Source organism: Lynx canadensis, chromosome D4, assembly GCF_007474595.2.
Source record: "Lynx canadensis isolate LIC74 chromosome D4, mLynCan4.pri.v2, whole genome shotgun sequence".
NCBI classification, from domain to species: Eukaryota; Metazoa; Chordata; class Mammalia; order Carnivora; family Felidae; genus Lynx; species Lynx canadensis.
The window spans coordinates 12,659,955-12,679,885 of record NC_044315.2 but is presented as its reverse complement, the minus strand read 5'-3'; the positions used below and the strand labels follow the sequence as shown (position 1 = coordinate 12,679,885).

General features: G+C 39.2%; 1 protein-coding gene and 2 pseudogenes across 1 annotated transcript in view; all 3 read right to left on the bottom strand.

The window, feature by feature from the left end:
- The window catches only part of SMC5 (structural maintenance of chromosomes 5), a 95,947-nt gene that overhangs the window by 15,650 nt on the left and 60,366 nt on the right, over positions 1 to 19,931 (bottom strand). Inside the window, 4 exon segments of the mRNA XM_030293004.1 lie at positions 5,693 to 5,815; positions 6,179 to 6,302; positions 17,815 to 17,984; positions 18,079 to 18,252. Coding sequence (XP_030148864.1) covers positions 5,693 to 5,815; positions 6,179 to 6,302; positions 17,815 to 17,984; positions 18,079 to 18,252 — 591 coding nt within the window.
- Positions 10,972 to 12,321, bottom strand: LOC115499238 (annotated as a pseudogene).
- On the bottom strand, positions 12,885 to 14,305 carry LOC115499235 (annotated as a pseudogene).

The following is a 19,931-nucleotide window of genomic DNA, read 5'->3' as shown; positions in this document are numbered from 1 at the left end:
TTAGGTGTTGAGGGCTTATATATAATCTTTTAAAAAAAATGGAAAAACTATTAGCTTGTAAGGATTGTGTATAAGCAGATGTTAGGCTAGATATGGCCCCTGTGACAGCCCTTCATCCTGTCATAAATTAGTTGTATGTGTTACAAATATATTCTCCCCATTTGTAGCCTGCCCTTTAACAGCCATCTATTGAAAAGCAAGTTCATTTTGAAGTAAAACTTCTGATTCCTTTTCCTTAATGTAGTTCATGCTTCTTGTGTTCCATTCTATTTTGCTAAAACTAAGATCACTAAGATTTCTTTTCTTGCCTTCAAAAAGCTTTTAGCTTTAGTTCTTACTTAAGTCTATGACCCATTTACATGTGGTATGAGATAAGGGTTGTAGCTCATTTTTTGTATATGACTATTCTATTGTTCTAGCTCTATTTGTTAGACTATTCTTTCTCCATTGAATTGCCTTGATATTGCCTTGCCAAAAAACAACTGACTATATATGTGTGAATCTATTTCTGGATTCCCTATTCTGTCCCACTGAGCCATATGGGTCTATTTTTACCCCAATACAATGATGTCTTCATTACTGCAGCTTTCTTTATAAGAAGTCTTAAAATTAGGAAGGGTGAGTCATGGAACTTGTTCTTTTTCAAAGTTCTAATAAGCTTGTCAATTTCTAAAAAAAACCCTGCTGGGAATTTCATTAAATCTATAGATTTGGGAGAGAACTGACATTTTAACAAATCCTGATTCTATTATCCATGAACACAATGATTCTCTCCACTTACTTACATCTTATTTTAACTTCAGCAGAATTTTGTACTTTTCAGTATACAGACAGGTCTTATAAATGTATCCCTAAGCATTTCATATTTTTGAAGCTATTAAACACAGTGTTGTTTTTAAACTTCGATTTCTAACTGTTCATTGCTAGTAGACGGAGCCACAACTGATTTTGAACTTCTGTATTGAACTTGTATTCCGCAACCTTGCTAAATGCACTAACAGAACTTACAGCATTTTTGTAAATTCTTTAACATTTTCCACAGAAATGATGTCTGTCTGAAATAGGTTTTTGTTTTTTCCTTATTGCATTGGCTAGAACAGTGTGGAACTGAGGTGAGTAGTGAGCATTTCCTTGTTCGCAATCAGTAGGAGAAAGCTTCCTTCCATTCCTTCGCCAAGGGGTATGGTATCAGCTAACGGTTTTGGGTGAATGCCCTTCATAAGCTGGATAAAATGTCCGTCTATTCTTAGATGCAGAAAGTTTCTATCATAAAAAAGATGCTAGATGTTGGCAAATATTTACTCTGTATACACTGAGATGATCATCTGGTTTTTGTGTATTGTCCACATAATGAACTACACTGATGACTTTCCAAACGTGAGATCAACTTTGTATACTTCTGGGATAAACTCATTTGGTTAGGATGTAATACTCTTTTACATGCTGTTGGATTTCATTTGCTAACTTTCTAAATCTGCTCACCTTTTTAAAAGAATTTTTGCATCTAAGGTTCATGAGCGATACTGGTCTGTAGTTTCCATTGTGTGGTTTTGATACTGGGGAATGCTAGCCTCATACAATGTGTTGAGAAGTATTCCCCTCCTCTTCAGGTAGAATTGCTATTAATTCTTCGGTTACGTGCTTGGGCCTGGAGCTTTCTTTGTGGTAAGGTTTTTAAGTACAAATTTAATTTCTTTAGTAAAAAGAGGGCTATTCTAATTGCTCTTCAGAAACTTTTGATAGTTCATGGCTTCTAAAGTTTGCCCATTTCTTCTGAATTGTCAAATTTACTGCCAGAAAGTTGTTCACCATATTCTCCTGACACCCGCTTACCACATCTAAGAACTGCAGTGCTATGTTAGATCTCCCGCCGGGTTCCTTTTGCCTACATTGGGGCCTGGAAGCTCTCCCTGAAGTAAGCTGAGGGAGCCACAGGGCTCACCTCGCACTGTTCCTTCTCCCCAAAATCACTGTCCTGTGCTGCCTGTTATCCAGTGTCTGCACATCACTGTTTCATATATTTGGTCCTATCTTTTAGTGGTTTAAAGTGACTGGGTACATTTGGCCCCTGCTATTTCATCATGGCCAAGAATGGAGGCTTTTTGGTTTTTATTGTGGAAAATTTCAACAATGTACGAAAGCAGAGAGAACAGTATAATGAACCTTCATGTACCTATCGTCCGGCTTCAACAATTATCAACCCGTGACCAAGACTGTGTCATCCATGCTCCCTTCCTAAACAGCCCCCTTTCTGGAAGATTTTGAAGGAATTCCAACATTCTATTTCCTTCATATGCCTTTCCTAGAAAAAAAAATTTTGCAATTGCTTTGTTCAAATCAAGATCTAAATTATGTCCACACATTGTATTTGGTTAATGTTTTAAAATACTTTTTAACTTCTAGGTCCTCTATCTCCTTTTTCCTTTTTTTCTTAGATACTGCACTATCCAGTAAAGAAGGAACAAGTCCAATGCAGCCATTAAGCATTTAAAATGTGACTCGTGTGACTGAGAAACTAAATTTTTAGTTTAACTTAAAAACAAATACTCCAGCTATTAGAAAATGTTTAGTTAGAACAACTTGAGTATACACATTTACTTTTTTACTTTTTGAGGGGGAGAGGCAGAAGGAGAGAGCGAGACAGACAAAGAGAGAATCCAGCAGGCTCCACACTCTGCACGGAGCCCAAAGCAGGGCTGGACCCCACTACCCTGGGATCATGACCTGAGCCGAAATCAAGAGTCAGATGCTCAACCGACTGAGTAACCCAAGTGCCCTTCAACTGTAACTTTTATAAAATCAAAATACGATCAAATATTTCTGATGACAATTTATCATCTAAATTGAGATGTGAGTATTAAATGGATTATTCTGAAGACTAAACTGGTAGTTTTAGGGCGGTGGTTCTGAAATGGGAGCCATTTTGTTCCCCAGGGTACATCTGGGCAATGTCTGGAGACACATTTGGTTGTCACAATGGAGTGGGGAGGGGTACACTACTGGCATCTAGAAAGTAAAGGCCAGGGATACTGGGTTTAAATTTCAACATCCTACAATGCACAGCACAGCTCCCACAGTAAGAATTTTCCAGTATAAAATGTTGACCGTGATGATGTGAACACACCCTGTTCCAGAGGCCTAATCAGAGTGGAATTTTTTCATAAAATAATTTCATATTATGTCTTTTCGTCGGCACATACATAAATATCTGAGTATTTTTCTGTGATGTCAGCAGCTAATGTGAGCCACCGATTCATAAGCAGCTGCAAGGGGGATATTCTAATACTATCATTCCTTCTGCATTTATTATCTGAAATGCTTCTGTAAAGAGGCACTTCTACTTGTTTAACCAAGATAGTAGTTCACACAGGGGCACCTGGGTGGCTTGGTAGGTTGAGTGTCCAATTCTTGATTTTGGCTTAGGTCATGGGACTGAGCTCAGAGTCGGACTCCAAACTGTGCGTGGAGTCTGCTTGGGATTCTCTCTCCCTGACTTATGCTCTCTCTCCCTCTCTCAAAAAAAAAAAAAAAAAAAAATCACCTAGGAAGTTCTGGATAAATGCTTGATTTTTTCTTTGCCATTTTTCAAAATAATGAGCTAGTTCTCCAGTATCCTCCAAAGGTGACCAATATTAAGTATCATTATGATTTCATAAATTTAGATATTTTTGAGCCTTTGTGATTTAAAAAAAATCCCTTGGGCTCTTCGTCTTCCTTTTTAAACCTTTCTGAATCCCTTTCTTTTTTATGTCATATTTATTTTCATGTCATATATGTATATATATAAAATATCTTTAGTGACATGATCTGTTTTATTATCTCCTTCCCCTTTTCTATCTTTTGGTATTTAGGAAAGTTTACACAAATACCTTATATAATACCCTTATGTCCTTTATATCTTTTTTAGAATACTGTCTGTTGGTTCCCACTGTAAGTAATACTGAAATTCTCCCTTACTTCCGTCTCCCAAAGTACCCACTTGGAAGTAATATCCTTTTATTTCCTTACGATTCCTATAGGACAATCAGGAAGTATATTCTATTTTACTTCTATTGCCTCCCTTCCCCTCTTTTAGTGTTGTGTGTTAGCTACCCTGTCTGCCTTATAACCATATAAATACCAATTCTGCGGTCTTCCTAGTCTATCACTTCTCAGTAGAAGTACTGAGTACTCAGTAGAAGTATAGGTCTACTTCTCAGTAAGCAGCGTGCTTCTGCACAGCAGTCTAGGCTAATTTGAGAGTTCGCCAAGCCTGGACCTCCACAGCACCATCGACCTTCCTAGAGTCGACAGTCGCCTTCAGCGGTTTTCAAACTGATCTGCAGAGCTTTCCACACCTAGTGGGGCCTCTTTCCTTTAGAAAGGAGAACCTGCTGGTGACCTCATTTTTGGCTTCTCTGAGCTTTCCCTCTGCTTAGCATGTACTTCCTGATACCACGCTAGCTTGCTGCTGACTTAATCTTACCTGCTGATATTCTGGAGTTCGCAGGTGTTGTGTAAGAAAGAATCAGGCCTTACTCCCTGGTTCTTGGGAAGGAGACTGTAAAGCCCTAGGAATTTTCTGAGTGATAGGAATGTCTTTGTTATTCACGAGGAGCTACACTTCTCCTTCAATCACACCTACACTCAGGCTTAGGAGATGACTCAAGATGGGGACAGCCAATGCCAGAAGGACAAATCCTGTGGTTAGAGGGTTGGGGTTCTGAGTCCTATGACCGTCTTACCTTTTTTTTTTTTAAGTTTATTTATTTATTTTGAGAGAGAGAGTGCAAGTGGGGGACGGGCACACAGAGGGGGACAGAAGACCCAAAGTGGGTTCCATGCTGACAGCAGAGCCTGATATGGGGCTCAAACCCACGAAGTGTGAGATCATGCCCTGAGCTAAGGTCAGAAGCTCAACCAGCGAAGCCACCCAGGCACCCCCGGACTTATTCTTGAGCCTTCCGGGGAAAGGGGCTAGAAAATGAAGTTGAGTCTTGCTGGAGACCATGCCCTTACCTTGTCCAGTCGGACGCTAACTCTGGGCGGGTGGTGGGAGAGTGTACTGTGGACCAGCAACAGGGATACTCTGAAACTTAGTTTTGCTCTATACACTGTCCATGGGCTTGTGGCTGCTATCCTAGTTGCTCTTCTATTTTTTGGAAAAGGATTCGGAAGACTCAAAAGACGATGCCACTGTCACCATCATTTTGTTGCCAGTTCTTCTTGGGGATTTTCATGACCTTAGTGCATCACATTTCACCCTCTGCACGCTATTTTAATATTTATCATTTCACAGAATGATATTAACAGAAGATTAAATCACCAAAACTGTACACAAAGGCCACTCTCAGTGTTGATTATAACTCACCTGCAGTTGACTTTATGAGATGTACAAACCATAATAAAAGCTACTAGTGGCTACGTGGTGACAGAATGACTGAAGTTTTTATGGGTTAAGGGAATAGATAGGAGACTTTGCCTGTCAAGTGACTTAAGATGCTCTCATTTCTCACATTACCACACCTCCTCCAATCAATAACGTAAGATGCATTGTACAGTGTTTCACACAGGGCTTCCTCATCAGCAGAATGCATTAAATTTGTAAATTAGAGAGCATATAACAAAATGCATATTTCAAATGATGATACAGGTTTTCAAACTGGTCTGAGGCTGGCACCCCATAATCAAAAGCTAAAAGCAAAAATTGTACCTCTGTGAGACGGAGCTGTGACGAAGCAGCCATGTAATCTGATTCTAATTTGTTCTTCTCGGAGATCACTGTAGTATTTTGAAGAATTAAATCAACTTTTTGTATATGCAAAGAAGTACAAATCTAGGAACAAAAACCCCTGAAAGTTTAATTTGTTTTACAACTAAGGAAAAAAATATATAGTTTTTTTAAAAAATTACAAACCAGGAGTAAAATAACATTTTTCTAATCTGATACCTCAAAGAGTTCTTTTTACAACTATTTCTTACAAGAGACTTTTAAAATGTCTTTCTCTGGATTTAATTGAATCATCTGGAATAAAATAATTTAGCTTAATGAGTGCTTTTAACCAAATTATTGACCTATAATGAGAAATATCAAGCAAAGTTAAAACTGTCGATGGTAAAATCTTAGCAAGAGTTTTTTTAATCTATGTACTTATCTACCTGCCATAATAAAGTGACCAAAATTAAGAAAATGCCTTACCTTTACAAAGTTTGTTAATTCAGTAACAAGTTTTGCTTTTTGAACATTGATTTCCTTGATTTTGGTACTTGCTTTTCGCTCTTCCTCCTCAAGGTTGCAAGTATCCTGTTCCATCAGCTTTAAACTATATGAAACACATAATCGTGAAGAAATCGGAGTTAACATAAGGACTGCGCCCAGGTCTCCTGCCGTTTCATGGGCTTTTTAGCAAAGCTACTCAGACATAAACTACTGGCTTCTGGACTAAACAATCATGTGACCATGCAGGATCAAAATGTATTTGTTGAGATATTATGTGCCCAGCACAGTTTAAGTAATGATGCCATAATGGTGTAGGATCTAGAGTCAAAAAGATGGATTTGAATCTCCTTTTGCCAATAATGAGCAGTGTAACTAGACAAGTTACTCTTCTGAACTTTAGTTTCCTTATCTATAAACTGCAAAAAATAATACTTCTCCTATAGGGCAATGGTGAAGCTTTAAAAAAGGTAAAATATGCAACACACTTAGCATACTGCCTGGCCCTGAACTGATTGATAAATATTATTTACTACTGTTGTTATTAATGTTGTTTACACACAATCACTCACCTTAAGGAGCTTAACTGGGAGATTTGATTAACAGATTAAAAATATATAGTAAAAGGGTAATACAACAATCCTAAAAATTAGTACTTTGTTATCTGAGATGAAACTAAGGATCAGAAATTAATTAAGTTACATAAGATCATGTATAGTACGTGGTAAGAGGTGTCTGACACCAAAGTCCAAGTACTTTCTACTCCGCTGCGTTGCCTCCAGGGCAAAAGTAAGGTAAAGGCAAGAACACACTTTGGAAGCAATAATAAACAAGGATGAACAAGTTCAGCAGATGTGGCAGAGAGGGGCCTCAACAGAACATGGAAGAGAGTGTGGAGGAGGCTAGGGAGCTGAGGTGAAACAGGTCAAGTGAAAGGAGACTGGGAAAATTTGAAAGTCAATCTAAAGGAAAGGAGTGTTGTAACTATAGGTGGCGGGGTGATGGGTATGAAAGGCCATTTCACTACGAAAAACAGCATTATACAGAGAAAGTTGAGTTTTAGACCATGGGTCCAACAGAACGGTCAAACAGAAAAGGTTAAGTGTCTTACAGATGATTAAAGATAGAAATGATGCCAAAGGTGAAGGCTGAAAAGAGGCGTAGAGATGAAAAACCTGGGCAGCCAGACTAAATAATATCTTGCTTTAAGCAACCAAGGTACATTATTTGTCCAGTAATAGTTAATGGACAATTGTTTACTTAAAAAAAAAATTCTCTTAATGCATTTCATATATGATTCAATTTACAAATGTATTTAAAACCACATACTATATTAGGTCAAGGTAAACAGATAACTAAAGGCAACGAATGGTCACTTACTATCAAAGATTGACTATGTCAGTCATATCTAAATCTTTACAGAGAAAGTCATAAAAGAATAATCACAAAAAGGTCTGAGGCAGGACATGGGGAACACCTTTAAACTGGAAGCCATGTTCCTTTCCCCTAGAAAGAACCCCCCAATAGCTTTCATACCCCCTTCTATATTCCACTTTCTATAAAATATCCAAATACAAAACAAAATATATAGTCAGTTCTGAGAACGGTTGCAGGGACATTCACAGTAAGCTGGCAGTTATCTTTTAGGAAAAGACTTGTGAAGACTATTCACATCTTTTTATAGGATTCTGTGGAATCTGTGTCCATTAAGGCCAAGCAAACGTAATTCTACTTGTAATAAGGGAGATTACAATTGAAGGAGATACACGCCCCAGTTGCCCATTCTCTTCTGTGAAAATCAGCACATTCTCCTCCTTGCCTATTACTACTTTCAGAATCGGTGAGAAAGCGCATAGCCTAATAGCTTGGATTGATAATCTCCCTGCCTGTACCTTCCTCTCTCCTCTCCCACCAATCCAAATTCAATGGATACAAGTCTAGGTCAGTGGTTCTCAAAGCGTGGTTCAGAGACCTCTGGGGATCCCTGAAACCATTTCAGGCGAATCATGAACCATTTTCACTGTTGTAAGATGATGATCTCAGTTGCCCTTTTCACTGTAGTGATATTTGTACTGATGGTACAACAGCAGTGGTGAATAAAAATGCAAGCACTCTAGAATGAATCTGGGTAGTAGCCCCACAGTGTACTTACAGTTAATAGATATTTTAAAATGCCAAATTCATATTCTTAATGACAGTAAAAATTAATTTTATTAAATCGTGTATTTTGAGTATGTTATTTTTTTACTTCAAGTATAATTGACCTAACGTTGTATTAGTTTCCGGTGTACAATGTAATGATTTGATATTTGTATACACTGCAAAACGATCACCACAAAAATCTTGTCAACGTTTGTCACCATAGTTGTAAGTTTTCTTTCTAGTAATGAACACTTTTAAGATCTACTCTCTCAGCCACTTTCAAATATGCAATACAGTATTATTACCCGTAGTCACATGCCATACATTACATTCCCATGAGTTTTTATAACTGCAGGTGTGTACCTCTTGATGACCTTTACCCAAGTAATCAGCCCCCCAACACTCCTCCCCTCTGGCAACCACCAATCCCCTTTCTGTTATCTATGCATTGTTTTGTTCATTTGTTTTTTCAACTACAGGGCAATCAAATGGTATTTGTCTTTCTGACTTATTTCACTTAGCATAATACCCTCAAGTTCCACTTCTGTTGTCACAAAAGATTTCATTCTCTTATTTTTTTTAAACGCCCCCCCCCCTTTTTTTTTTAACATTTATTTATTTATTTTTGAGAGACAGAGAAAGAGTGGGAGAGGGGCAGAGAAAGAGAGAGACAAAGAATCCGAAGCAGGTTCCAGGCTCTGAGCTGTCAGCACAGAGCCTGACGTCGGGCTTAAACTCATGGACTGTGAGATCATGGCCTGAGCTGAAGTCAGACGCTGAAACGACTGAGCTACCCAGGTGCCCCAAGATTTCATTCTTTTAATGGCTTAGTAATATTGCAGCGTGTGCACGTCTCTCACATCTTCTTTACTCATTCATCCATCAGTGGACCTTACGTTGCTTCCATGTCTTGGCTTTTGTAAATAATGCTGCAATGAACACAAAAGGTATCTTTTCAAATCCGTGCTTTCATTTCCTTGAATGAAGAGCCCGAAGTGGAATTACTGGATCGTATGGTAGTTCTATGTTTAACTCATGTGCCTCTTGGTCATCTGTAGGTCTTTGAAAAAGTGTCTATTCAGATCCTCTGCCCATCTGTTATAGATTGTTTTTTTTGCTATTGACTTGAATGAGTTCTTTACAGATTTTAGATATTAAGCCCTTATCCAATATATGATTTGCAAGTATCTTCTCCCATTCCATAGGTTGCTTTCTTGGTGTGTCGATGGTTTCCTATACCGTGCAGAAGCTTTTTAGTTTGATACAGTCCCATTTGTTTATTTTCGCTTTGTTACTGAGGCCTTTGAAGTTGATTCCAAAATAATTACTGCCAACATCCATCCATGTCAGGAAACTTACCGCCTGTCGTTTTCCAGGAGCTTTATGATTTCTGGTCTTACATTCAAGTCTCTAACTCATTTTAAGTTGATTTTTCTGCATGGTGTAAGAGAGTGCTCCAGTTTTCCCAGCACCATATATTGAAGAGACTACCCTTTCCTCATTGTATATTCTTACCTCTTTTGTCACAAATCAATTGACCATAGATACAGGGGTTTATTTGTGGGCTCTCTGTTCTGTTGTAATGATCTATGTGTATTTATGTCAATACCCTAACTGTTTTAATATAGCTTTGTGATATAATTTGAAATCAGGGAATGTCATGCCTTCAGGTTTATTTTTTCTTAAGATTGCTTTAGTTATTTGGTATCTTTTATGGTCCCCAAAATTTTTAGGAGTTGTTCTAATTCTGAAAAATGCCACTGGAATTTGGAAATGAATGGGACTTGCACTGAATCTACAGATGGCTATGGGAAATATGGACATTTAAACAATCTTCTGATCCATGAGCACAGAATTACTAATAATACTAATAATAATTACTAATTATTTATGTCCTATTCAGTTTATTTCCTCAATGTGTTACAGTGTTCACTATACAGGTCTTCTACCTCATTGATCAAAGTTACTCCTTTGCATTTGCTTTTTCATTTTCTTTTGTAAATGGAGCTGTTTTTTTCTTTTTTTTTTTAATTATTAATGTTTTTTGTTACCTATTTTTGAAAGAGAGACACACTGTGAGTGGGGAAGGGGCAGAGAGGGAGACACAGAATCTGAAGCAGGCTCCAGGCTCATAGCTGTCAGTATACAGGGCTCGAACCCACCAACCATGAGATCATGACCTGAGCTGAAGTCAAGACGCTTAACCGACTGAGCCACCCAGGTGCCCTGGGACTGTTTTCTTAATTCACCTTTCAGAGTACCTTGTTAGTATATAAAAATACAACAGATTTTTGTATGGTGATTTTGTACCCTGCAACTTTATCGAAGCTGTTGATTAGTTCTACCAGTTTATTTTGGTAGAGAAAGGTTTAGGGTTTTCTATGTAAAATCCTGTCACTCACAAATAGTGACAGTTTTACTTCTTTTGCTTTTTCTCTCTTGCCTAATTGCTCTAGCTAGGCTTGCTTGCTTTTTTTCAAGCAGAGGGACAGATTTTTTTTTTTTTTTTAAGAGAGCACAGGAGGGGGAGAGAGGCAGAGAATCTCAAGCAGGCTCCACATTCAGCGCAGTGCCCAACGTGGGGCTCAATCTCACAACCGTGAGATCATGACCTGAGCTAAAATCAAGAGTCTGATGCTTAACTGACTGAGTTACCCAGGTGCCCCTAGCACTTCTAATACTATGCTGAATAAAAGTGCACAGAGTGGGCCTCCTGGCCTTGATCCTGATATTAAAGGAAAAGACTTTAGCTTCTCACTGTTGAATATGAGGTTAGCTATACACTTGTCATATACAGTCCTTACTATAATTTCTGACACTAATTACTGTTCTATCCTTATCTGGAAAAGGAGAGGAAGAGAGAAAAGGCCTACTGAGTCTTCTAGACTACCTTCATGGCATTATTGTAAGCAAACCAAACATGACAGTGATGTGTCCTCTAACACCTGAAAACAGGCACAGAACCACTAAATTACTAATAATGTTGGTGCCTTTCTGATGACTGAAGATCACGTTTCACAGCTGAGCTTGACATTTGGCAATACACTTTTCTCCATCAAAAAATAGATGGGCAAGTAGAACACTGTCAGAATTGGCTATGGCACCAAGATCATCTCCTGTTGGCTGGTATTTAATGTGTATTTGGAGCAATAGGCAGCACTTTCCCTGCTAACTAATTCCAGGAACTAGAACATTCAACACTGCTTCTTGCGAAGCTGCCAGGACTTCTCCTAGCTTCAGACCATCTGAGCAACTCTTGATGGCCAATCCCCTCCTTCCTGGAGGTCAGAAGAGGCATATGTGCTACCGTGGGTGAACCTTAGAAGAACAGGTCAAACTGTCAGTCCTGTGCCGACTCAGATATTGCTGTTGCTGAGACCGGTATTGCTGGTAATGTGATCGTGGGGAAAGTGCTCTGTTGTAGTGGAAAAGCAGCAGAGAGGATATGCTGATTTCAAGGATGCTCCCTGAGGATCCTTCAAGTCTGTAAAAACTGCTGCAGTAGTTGGGTGAGCTGAGCCGGAGATTCCTGGGAACTGTGCCCTGACACACAACTGTGACTGACAAAGTCTGTGGCTGTGGCTGCTGCTGCTGTGTAGCCAAAGTAGGGCAGGCAGTCACCACCTGACCCGTAAGCATAGTGCTAGGTACCAAGATGGCCCCATAAGCTACAGGAGCAGTTAGTAATTTAATCTCTAATCACAAACTGCTGACCTTGAGAAAATCTTGTCTGTCCTGAGTGAATGCAGTTACTGCAGCACTCTGGGTACGGTTTTGTGGCATACTAGGTGGAATGGGGACCATGCTTCTAGCTATGAAATCATAATAGTGTCCATACAGTGGGGCTGTAAGAGTGCTGTGACTGGAAAGAGGTGTTTACGGTCTGTGCCAGCTCAGTATATTCTGTTGACTCTGACTTGATGTACTTTTTATTTTTTTTATTTAAAAAAAAATTTTTTTTTTAACGTTTACTTATTTTTGAGACAGAGAGAGACAGAGCATGAACGGGGGAGGGTCAGAGAGAAAGGGAGACACAGACTCTGAAACAGGCTCCAGGCTCTGAGCTGTTAGCACAGAGCCCGACGCGGGGCTCGAACTCACAGACCGCGAGATCGTGACCTGAGCCGAAGTCGGACGCTTAACCGACTGAGCCACCCAGGTGCCCCTTGATGTACTTTTTAAAGGCTGCTGTCGTGTCCTATGCAGAGTGGAGCCAATGTGTCCAGTATTCATTCCACTTTGATTTTGGTTAAACAACCTGGTCATTAATATTTATAGATACAAGTTGCAAGATGTTAGATGAATTCAGAAGAAAGCTGAACAGAATCAATATTCAACCCAGGGGCTGATCACTTTAAAAAAAAAACAAAAAAAAAACTGCAGCCCTTGGGGCGCCTGGGTGGCTCATTTGGTCGAGTGTTCTGCTCTTGATTTTGGCTCAGGTCATGGTCCCAGTGTTGTGGGATTGACCCCTGCCTCGGGCTCTGCACTTAGTGTGAAGCCGGCTTAAGATTCTCTCTCTCCCTTATACCTCTCCCCTGCTCACTCCCTAAAATTAAAAATTAAAAAAAAAAACAAAAAAACTGCAGCCCTTAACCATGGACCATTTGAAGCTGTTCTTGAATTTTTCTTTTCTTATATCTTCTGGCTGATGAATATTTGCCTCTATCATCCAAGTCTGTTGCTGATTGGTCTCTCAAGATGCTGCACGGCTCATAACTGAGCTAAAAACTAACACAGAGACATGTTTTAAGGAACTGGTACAGATGCAGCTTGAGACATCAAGCTATATTAATGACTGAACAACAGATGGGGAATTTATGGACTAAACAATGACCTCCTTTGTGTCATCTTTTTAGGAGCTAGTACATACTGTCTGGGAGGAGTGCAACTATCTGCTGGGTCTTGGTTGGTGTTGAGGAATGGTCTGAGACTGCTGCGTGAGATAATTTTCTTGAACTCTGGAAGGAAGCAGAAGGGGCTGGGCTATGATCACACCTTTCCAATACTTCGTTGAGACTGGGTCTATAGGATTATCAGACCCAGAATCTTGGCCTTTGTCAGCAGTTGTCTCAGAAAGAGACTCTTCAATGCCAAGTACTCATCTTCCAGTCCCACCTACTGAGTTAATTTACTATGGTGTGACTACCAACAACAAACTCTGGCCTTGAATCCCACTGATGATAAACGATATGATGACTGTGAAGCCAAATCCACTGTGGACCTTTGATCAGTGAGCTATAGCCACATGACTTGCCTTTCCCAGACTGCATTAGGTGCTCATGACATTTTTGCCAAATGTTCTAGACCATCCACATGATGTAATCCTACCCTGATGTCCAGAGAACTTCAAATGGCAAATGCCCTATCACAGGTAATTCCTTGTAACCTAGAAATAGAATTCTAAACTACGTCTAGATGTCTAAAACTCTTCATTAGGCTCTTCAACAGTACACATCCTTGATGAACTGAGGTGTAGCTCATCTGACAGTAGCTACAATACAATCTCAATCATCATAAGGCCTATGACAGCTTGTATAGTTCCTTCAAAACCCTTCCGTGGTGAAGTGTTTAATGATTTGAAATTTCCTATAAATTCCACATATTCATAAGTGTATTACTCCTTTGGGTCTACTGTTCCTCGAAGCATACGAAAAGAGAATTCTAACTGATTTTAAATATTCAGGCATTAATGAATCACTTTCAAGCAGATGGGTAGAGAGCATTTTATAAACCAGTGAATGTTCCCTCTCTGAGATAAAATACTTTGATTCATAACATCAGATGGTACACATTAAAGTGATGAAGTTACATACTCTCAGACACAAATAATATGCTCCCATCTATCAGGGATGCTTAAAAATGAAACACCAAGAGCCTTGAACATTGACTGTGTAAATTCTTCACTACTGAGGAATGCCGGTTTCCAGTACTGCAAATGTCACTGGCATCCGACTGTAAAGTGATTTGTTTTCAGTAAAAAAAAAAAAAAAAAAAAAAAAAAATCAGTGCTCTTCTGCAGAAGAGATTTCCTCTTGTGCTCATGTGGAACTCTCTGGGCTTCCTGGATCTGGATGTCTATTCCTTCCTGAGGTTAGGGAACTTCTCAGTTATTTATTTCTTCAAATATGTTTTTCTGCTCCTTTCTCTCTTTATGCTTCTGTGACTCATATAATGCAAAAGTTACTCTGCTTGATGTTGTCCCTTAAGCTATTTTTACTTTTTAAAATTATTTCTTTTTTGTTATTGTTTTTGGATGAATTCTACTACCCTGTCTCCCACATTACTGATTTTTCTTCTGCTTCATCTAGTCTGTTGCTGGAATCCCTCCAGTGTATTTTTCGTTTCAGTTACTGTGTTCGTCAGCATTGTGAAGTCTGTGTGGGACTTTATTTGTATTTCTCCTTAGCGAAGTTCTTGCTGTATTCATTCCTCTTGTTTTAGGACCATTACTTTGAGTTCTTTTTTAGGTAAACTATCACCATTTCATAATGGTTCTTGTTCTGGTGTTTTATCTTGTTCTTTCATTTGGAACGCACTCTTTGTCTCTTCATTTTGCTTGATTCTGTGTTGATTTCTTTCTTTCTTTCTTTTTTTTTTTTCTTTTTTGGTCCTGTGTTGATTTCTAAGCAGCAGATGAAACAACCTTCAACCCTCTCAAGCTTCAACAAGTCTTGAACTGGCCTTATGGAGATGAACCCTGTCATTCAACTGTGCTTAGCTCTTGGTTGTCACATGCACCTTTGTGGTCTAAGCAGCCTGATTTATCCTTGATATAGCCCAGTTGCTGAGGGACTGCCAAGCGCTGTGAGTGTTCCAGAGGATGGGATCTCAGTCTGCCCCTAGTTTCACGCTGAACAGAAGCTAGAATAGAAGCCAGAACTTCAGGCAGCAGCTTTTAAGCTATGCAAATATAGAGAGAGAGTCCTACGGGATCACAACCATAAACCCTGTTGGCTTACACACCACACAATCTGGAGGGGTCTCCTTGGAAACTGCTGCAAAAATGAGGGCTCCAGAGGAGCCCTTTCTCGGAGGTACTGGTGGGCTGTGGCAAGGCCAACACACAGTATGACAGAGATGACATCTCCTAGACCATGTTGCTTGAGGACAATTCTATAGCCTCTAGATGTGTGGTAGTCCTAGAGCCCCTGAAGCTGTGGTTCTAGGACGAAGGGGTCTTTTCCACAGGAAGACTGGAGAGTGTTTCTGACTGCTGTCTATGCAGGGGCATGGGATAGTAGCTTGCCAAGAACTGTCTCTGATCATTTCAGAACCTTGGCCACCCAGCTCTGGCGGGGATGTGGGCATGGCATACACCCACCAGTGCCAGCAGATTACAGGCAGAGTGCAAAAATGGTGCCCACCAGTGCCTCTGTCCCAGGAGGAATTTCCATTAGGCTCCTGCCTCTTGGGTGGATACTTTAAGATTAGCAAATGAATCTCCTTCACATATGGTCTAACTACTTTTCAAACGGTTACTTTGCCCAGGGTCCTGTAGTCTTTGAATGAGCCCTTTAAGACAGAACCTGTATTCTCTACTGCTGTACCTTTCTCCTAGATATAAGCCCCCTTGGTTTCCAAAGCCAGATGTTTTGGGGACTCATCTCTCTGGTGCAGGTCCCAAGGGTTGGGGTGCCTGCTGTAGGCACAAACTCCTCAGGGAAGAGCTCCATATTTGTGATATGGATCACAACACTACCCGAGTATTGGTCACCACACTAGGGGCGGGGTTTTGAGTGAGACCCTATCTCTGTAGTTCCTACCCCCCTTGATGTGGACCTTACATCCCTTGTTACAGAAGAGCAGTTCAGCTAGTTTTCTGATCTTTTTCAGAGCAAACTGTTTCATATGTAGCAGTTGATGTGCTGTGTCTGTGGCAGGGGGGGAATTCAGTATCTCCCTATGCTGCCATCTTGAACCACCTCCCCATGGTAACTGACTACATACATCTTTATAATAGCGTGATGAAGTATACAGTACTTCTAATGTATACCAAAGTATGATGGCGGCCTCAAGGAAAAGCATTTGTGTGACTGAGTTGGGAGCTGGACTACTTTTTTCATGAAATACCAGTTTTTCTTGAAACAATAACAGACAAACTACAGTTAGACTCAGGTATTTGGCAGACTGTTCCTCCCAACCCAAAGTGAATGAAGTGAGCCTATCACTTCAAGAAAAATAACTGATAATATTTGCCCCCAATGATAAAATTCAACTTTCAAGTGAAAAGTAGAATTTGGAAAATCTTTATCTACCACTGTAAGCTTGATAGCTTCCCAATTCTTAAAGATCCTTCTGATGGGATTGGAAATCAACATAATTATTTTCTTTACACAATAAAATGTCAATATTTGAAAGACCTATAAATGACCAATGCATGATGGAACAAGATCACTGGGTAAAAGATCCAATTACAATACAATGAGTTTTAACATAAGAATAATCTACCTCACTAATTGCAGACTCCACAGTGCAAATGAACTTTAACAAACCACAATCTTGGCAGGTTTTGATGCAATATTAAACAAGACGATATAGGTAACTATCTGAAAATTCTATCAATCTACTTCAAAGCAACCTCTCACAATAGACTGAAAGTAAAAGCAGATATGAAATAAACAAGTAACTTTATCAAAAGAGGTTGATAAAAATGCAAAACAATGCCACTCTTCTTGCTAGATGTATTTTGTTTGGAAAACAGTGGTTTTCATAAGTATTTTAAACATTCTGTTTTAATTACTAATGTGGTATAAATATCACTAGATATATAAGTGAAACTTCCTCAACGTCCTCAATTAACTTTTAAGCATGGGAAGAGGTCCAGCGGTCAAAACAGTTGATCAAAGGACAGAAGAACAGCACTTAAAATTCACCAACCTTTGCCCTACAATTTTATTTTGGGCAGTAGGATTAAAGTTTGAGGGAAATTATTACAAAACGTGTTTTTGGGAATTGCATCAGCCTTACAGGGTACAGGCATACCTCAGAAATATTGCAGATTTGGTTCCAGACCACTGCAATAAAGCAGGTCAAAAGAATTTTGTGGTTTCCCAATGCGTGTAAGAGTCATGCTTACACTATGCTATAGTCTATTTAGTGGGCCACAGCGTTGTATCTAAAAACAATGTACGTACCTTAATTAAAGAATACTTTGCTTAAGAATGCTAAGTTATCTGAGATTTCAGAGTCCTAATCACTGATCACAGATCACAACACATAATCAAATAGTTTGAAATAATGTGAGAATCGCCAAAATGTGACACAGAGGCACAACATAAACAAAAGCTACTGGAAAAATGGTGCCAACAGACTTGCTTGACACAGGGTTGCCAGACCTTCAATTTGTAAACAAAACGAAAGAAAACAACGCAGTATCTGCAAAGCGCAATATAAACGAGGTATGCCTATGTAACTCATAATAGCCTCGCAGTGCTTTGTGCCCGCCCCCTCTACCCAAAGGGGCTGAATGGTACCTTCCTAGTTTGGAACTAATTTTTTGCTCCAGTTGTCTTTTCTTGGTTTTCCTTTCAAGAAGCTCCTTCTTCTTCTGTCTAAGTTCATTGTCTTTGTGTTCTAGATGCTTGTTTCTCTCATACAGGGCAATCAGCCCTGCTTCCACGGCTTGCAGTTTTCTATTAATTTCCTATGAGATATTCAAAATTATTTTAAAAACAGATCTACTTAAAGTATTACAAATCCAGTTAATATTTTCTAATACAGTACTCAAAATAACCAACCTTTAGCTGTTCTTCTAAGTGTCTTCTTTGCTCTAGGTCCACAGTGACTGTGAGAAACTGGGCTACTTTCAGGGATGTGTTGCTAGAAATAACTTTGTTTGAATAAAAGGAAGTTTTCACCACGTACTTTTCTTCTGCTGTGTACATTTGTTTTAACCGGGTTTCTTGTATTACCTGTCAAACAATGTCAAACAAGTATTAGTGCACATGTAATAGTAATTAAATATTTTTAAAAGGATTAAACCATTGAAAACAGACCAAGTCCATTTTAGAAGATCAAAATATATTTGCTTTTCTTTTTTTTTAAAAACTTATCCAGGTACATCTCTAAAAAGGTGGCTGATACACTTCAGATTATTATTACGGAAAACACTGAAGAAGAGAGAAGGGAGAAAACCAAAACATCTGTAGTGAAGGTGGCTACGTTTCCACCTGACTTTACAATCTCTCCTATGTAAGTGTCCTTTTGGAGTTTTGCTAGGTCTATGGAGGAGATACGAGGAACCAGCTGCCCGAGAGACAGAACTGTGGGGAGCTCAAGTAAATCATTTACTCTCACCTTCCCTCAGTTCTACTGTTCAGAGACACATGATCATATTCAATTCCTGTATATTTGGAAGAATACTTAAATGGAAACACTTTACTTCAAACTTTTTCTTTGCATTTTTTGGAGATCTTGTCTCTCAAGAACTTATACAAAAAGTTCCGTAAACTAAAGCACGTTCTAAACACAAAAATGTTACTATATTTCTGTATATTAGTTAAGAATAGCTTTTTGTAGTACAGTTTTTTCTGATCTCTGCAGCCTCACCACCAATACTCTTGTGGCTTGCTTCTAACCAGAAGTTTATAATCTAAGTAAAGAAATTAGACATACTTAAGCATACTCAGTTCAACAAGGTATAACGTGGCATCTATAAACTGCTGAATACTCTGGAATGAAAGGAAAGCCTAGAAGAAGTTAGCCTACTCTAGTTCTAATGAATTTAAATTGATAGAGATGGTGAGGGAAGGGCACTCCCAGCAGAAAGGACATCCTGAGTTAAGGCTGGCAGGAGATCCTTTAACCAAAGGGGAGAGTCCTGGAAATTAATGAGAACAATTCCATGTATGGTCTTATCCTGTTTTCATAAGATAGAAAAGAGGTGTACCCACATGCAGAGTTCTAGTATTCATTTCCCCAAATACTTCCCAGAATGTAATTTTTAGTCAAAGACACGGGCAACTTACTATAATTAGCTTGGTGAGGTGTCCACGCCCCCTGGCAAAATGCATTGGTAATGAGCCCTCATTTCTTATCTGCTGTCAGTAAAGTACAAAGAGTCCCTATATTACAAATAAATTGTCCTAGGGATACTGGTACATGAGGTGTTAAAATTTTAAAACATATTTTTAAATAAATCCAATGTAATAAATAGTAGTTAGGTCTCTAGCTGGGTCCTAGATACTTACAAGCAAAAATATGCAACCTGGTGTTATGAAAAAAACCTGTTTTGGATGAAGAGATTTCTTTCCTGTTTCTGTCTGTAACAGAAGCAATGAATGTATTTTGGAGTCTTGGAGATTTATATGAGGAGTAGAGAACTCCCAGCAGCATTAGCAGAATATGGGAGCTATGAGTTTGTGTGCTATGCTATCCAGGAAAATGAGATCCTAAAATGGAGGTCATTCATATAGAAGATAATATTTTTTTTAAGTTTATTTAGTTTTGTGAGAGAGAGACAGAACGAGTGGGGGACACAGAGAGAGTAGACAGAGATGCCCAAGCAGGTTCTGTGTACTGACAGAGCAGAGGGCAATGTGGAACCTGAACTCACAAACCGTGAGCTCATGACCTGAGCCAAAATCAGGAG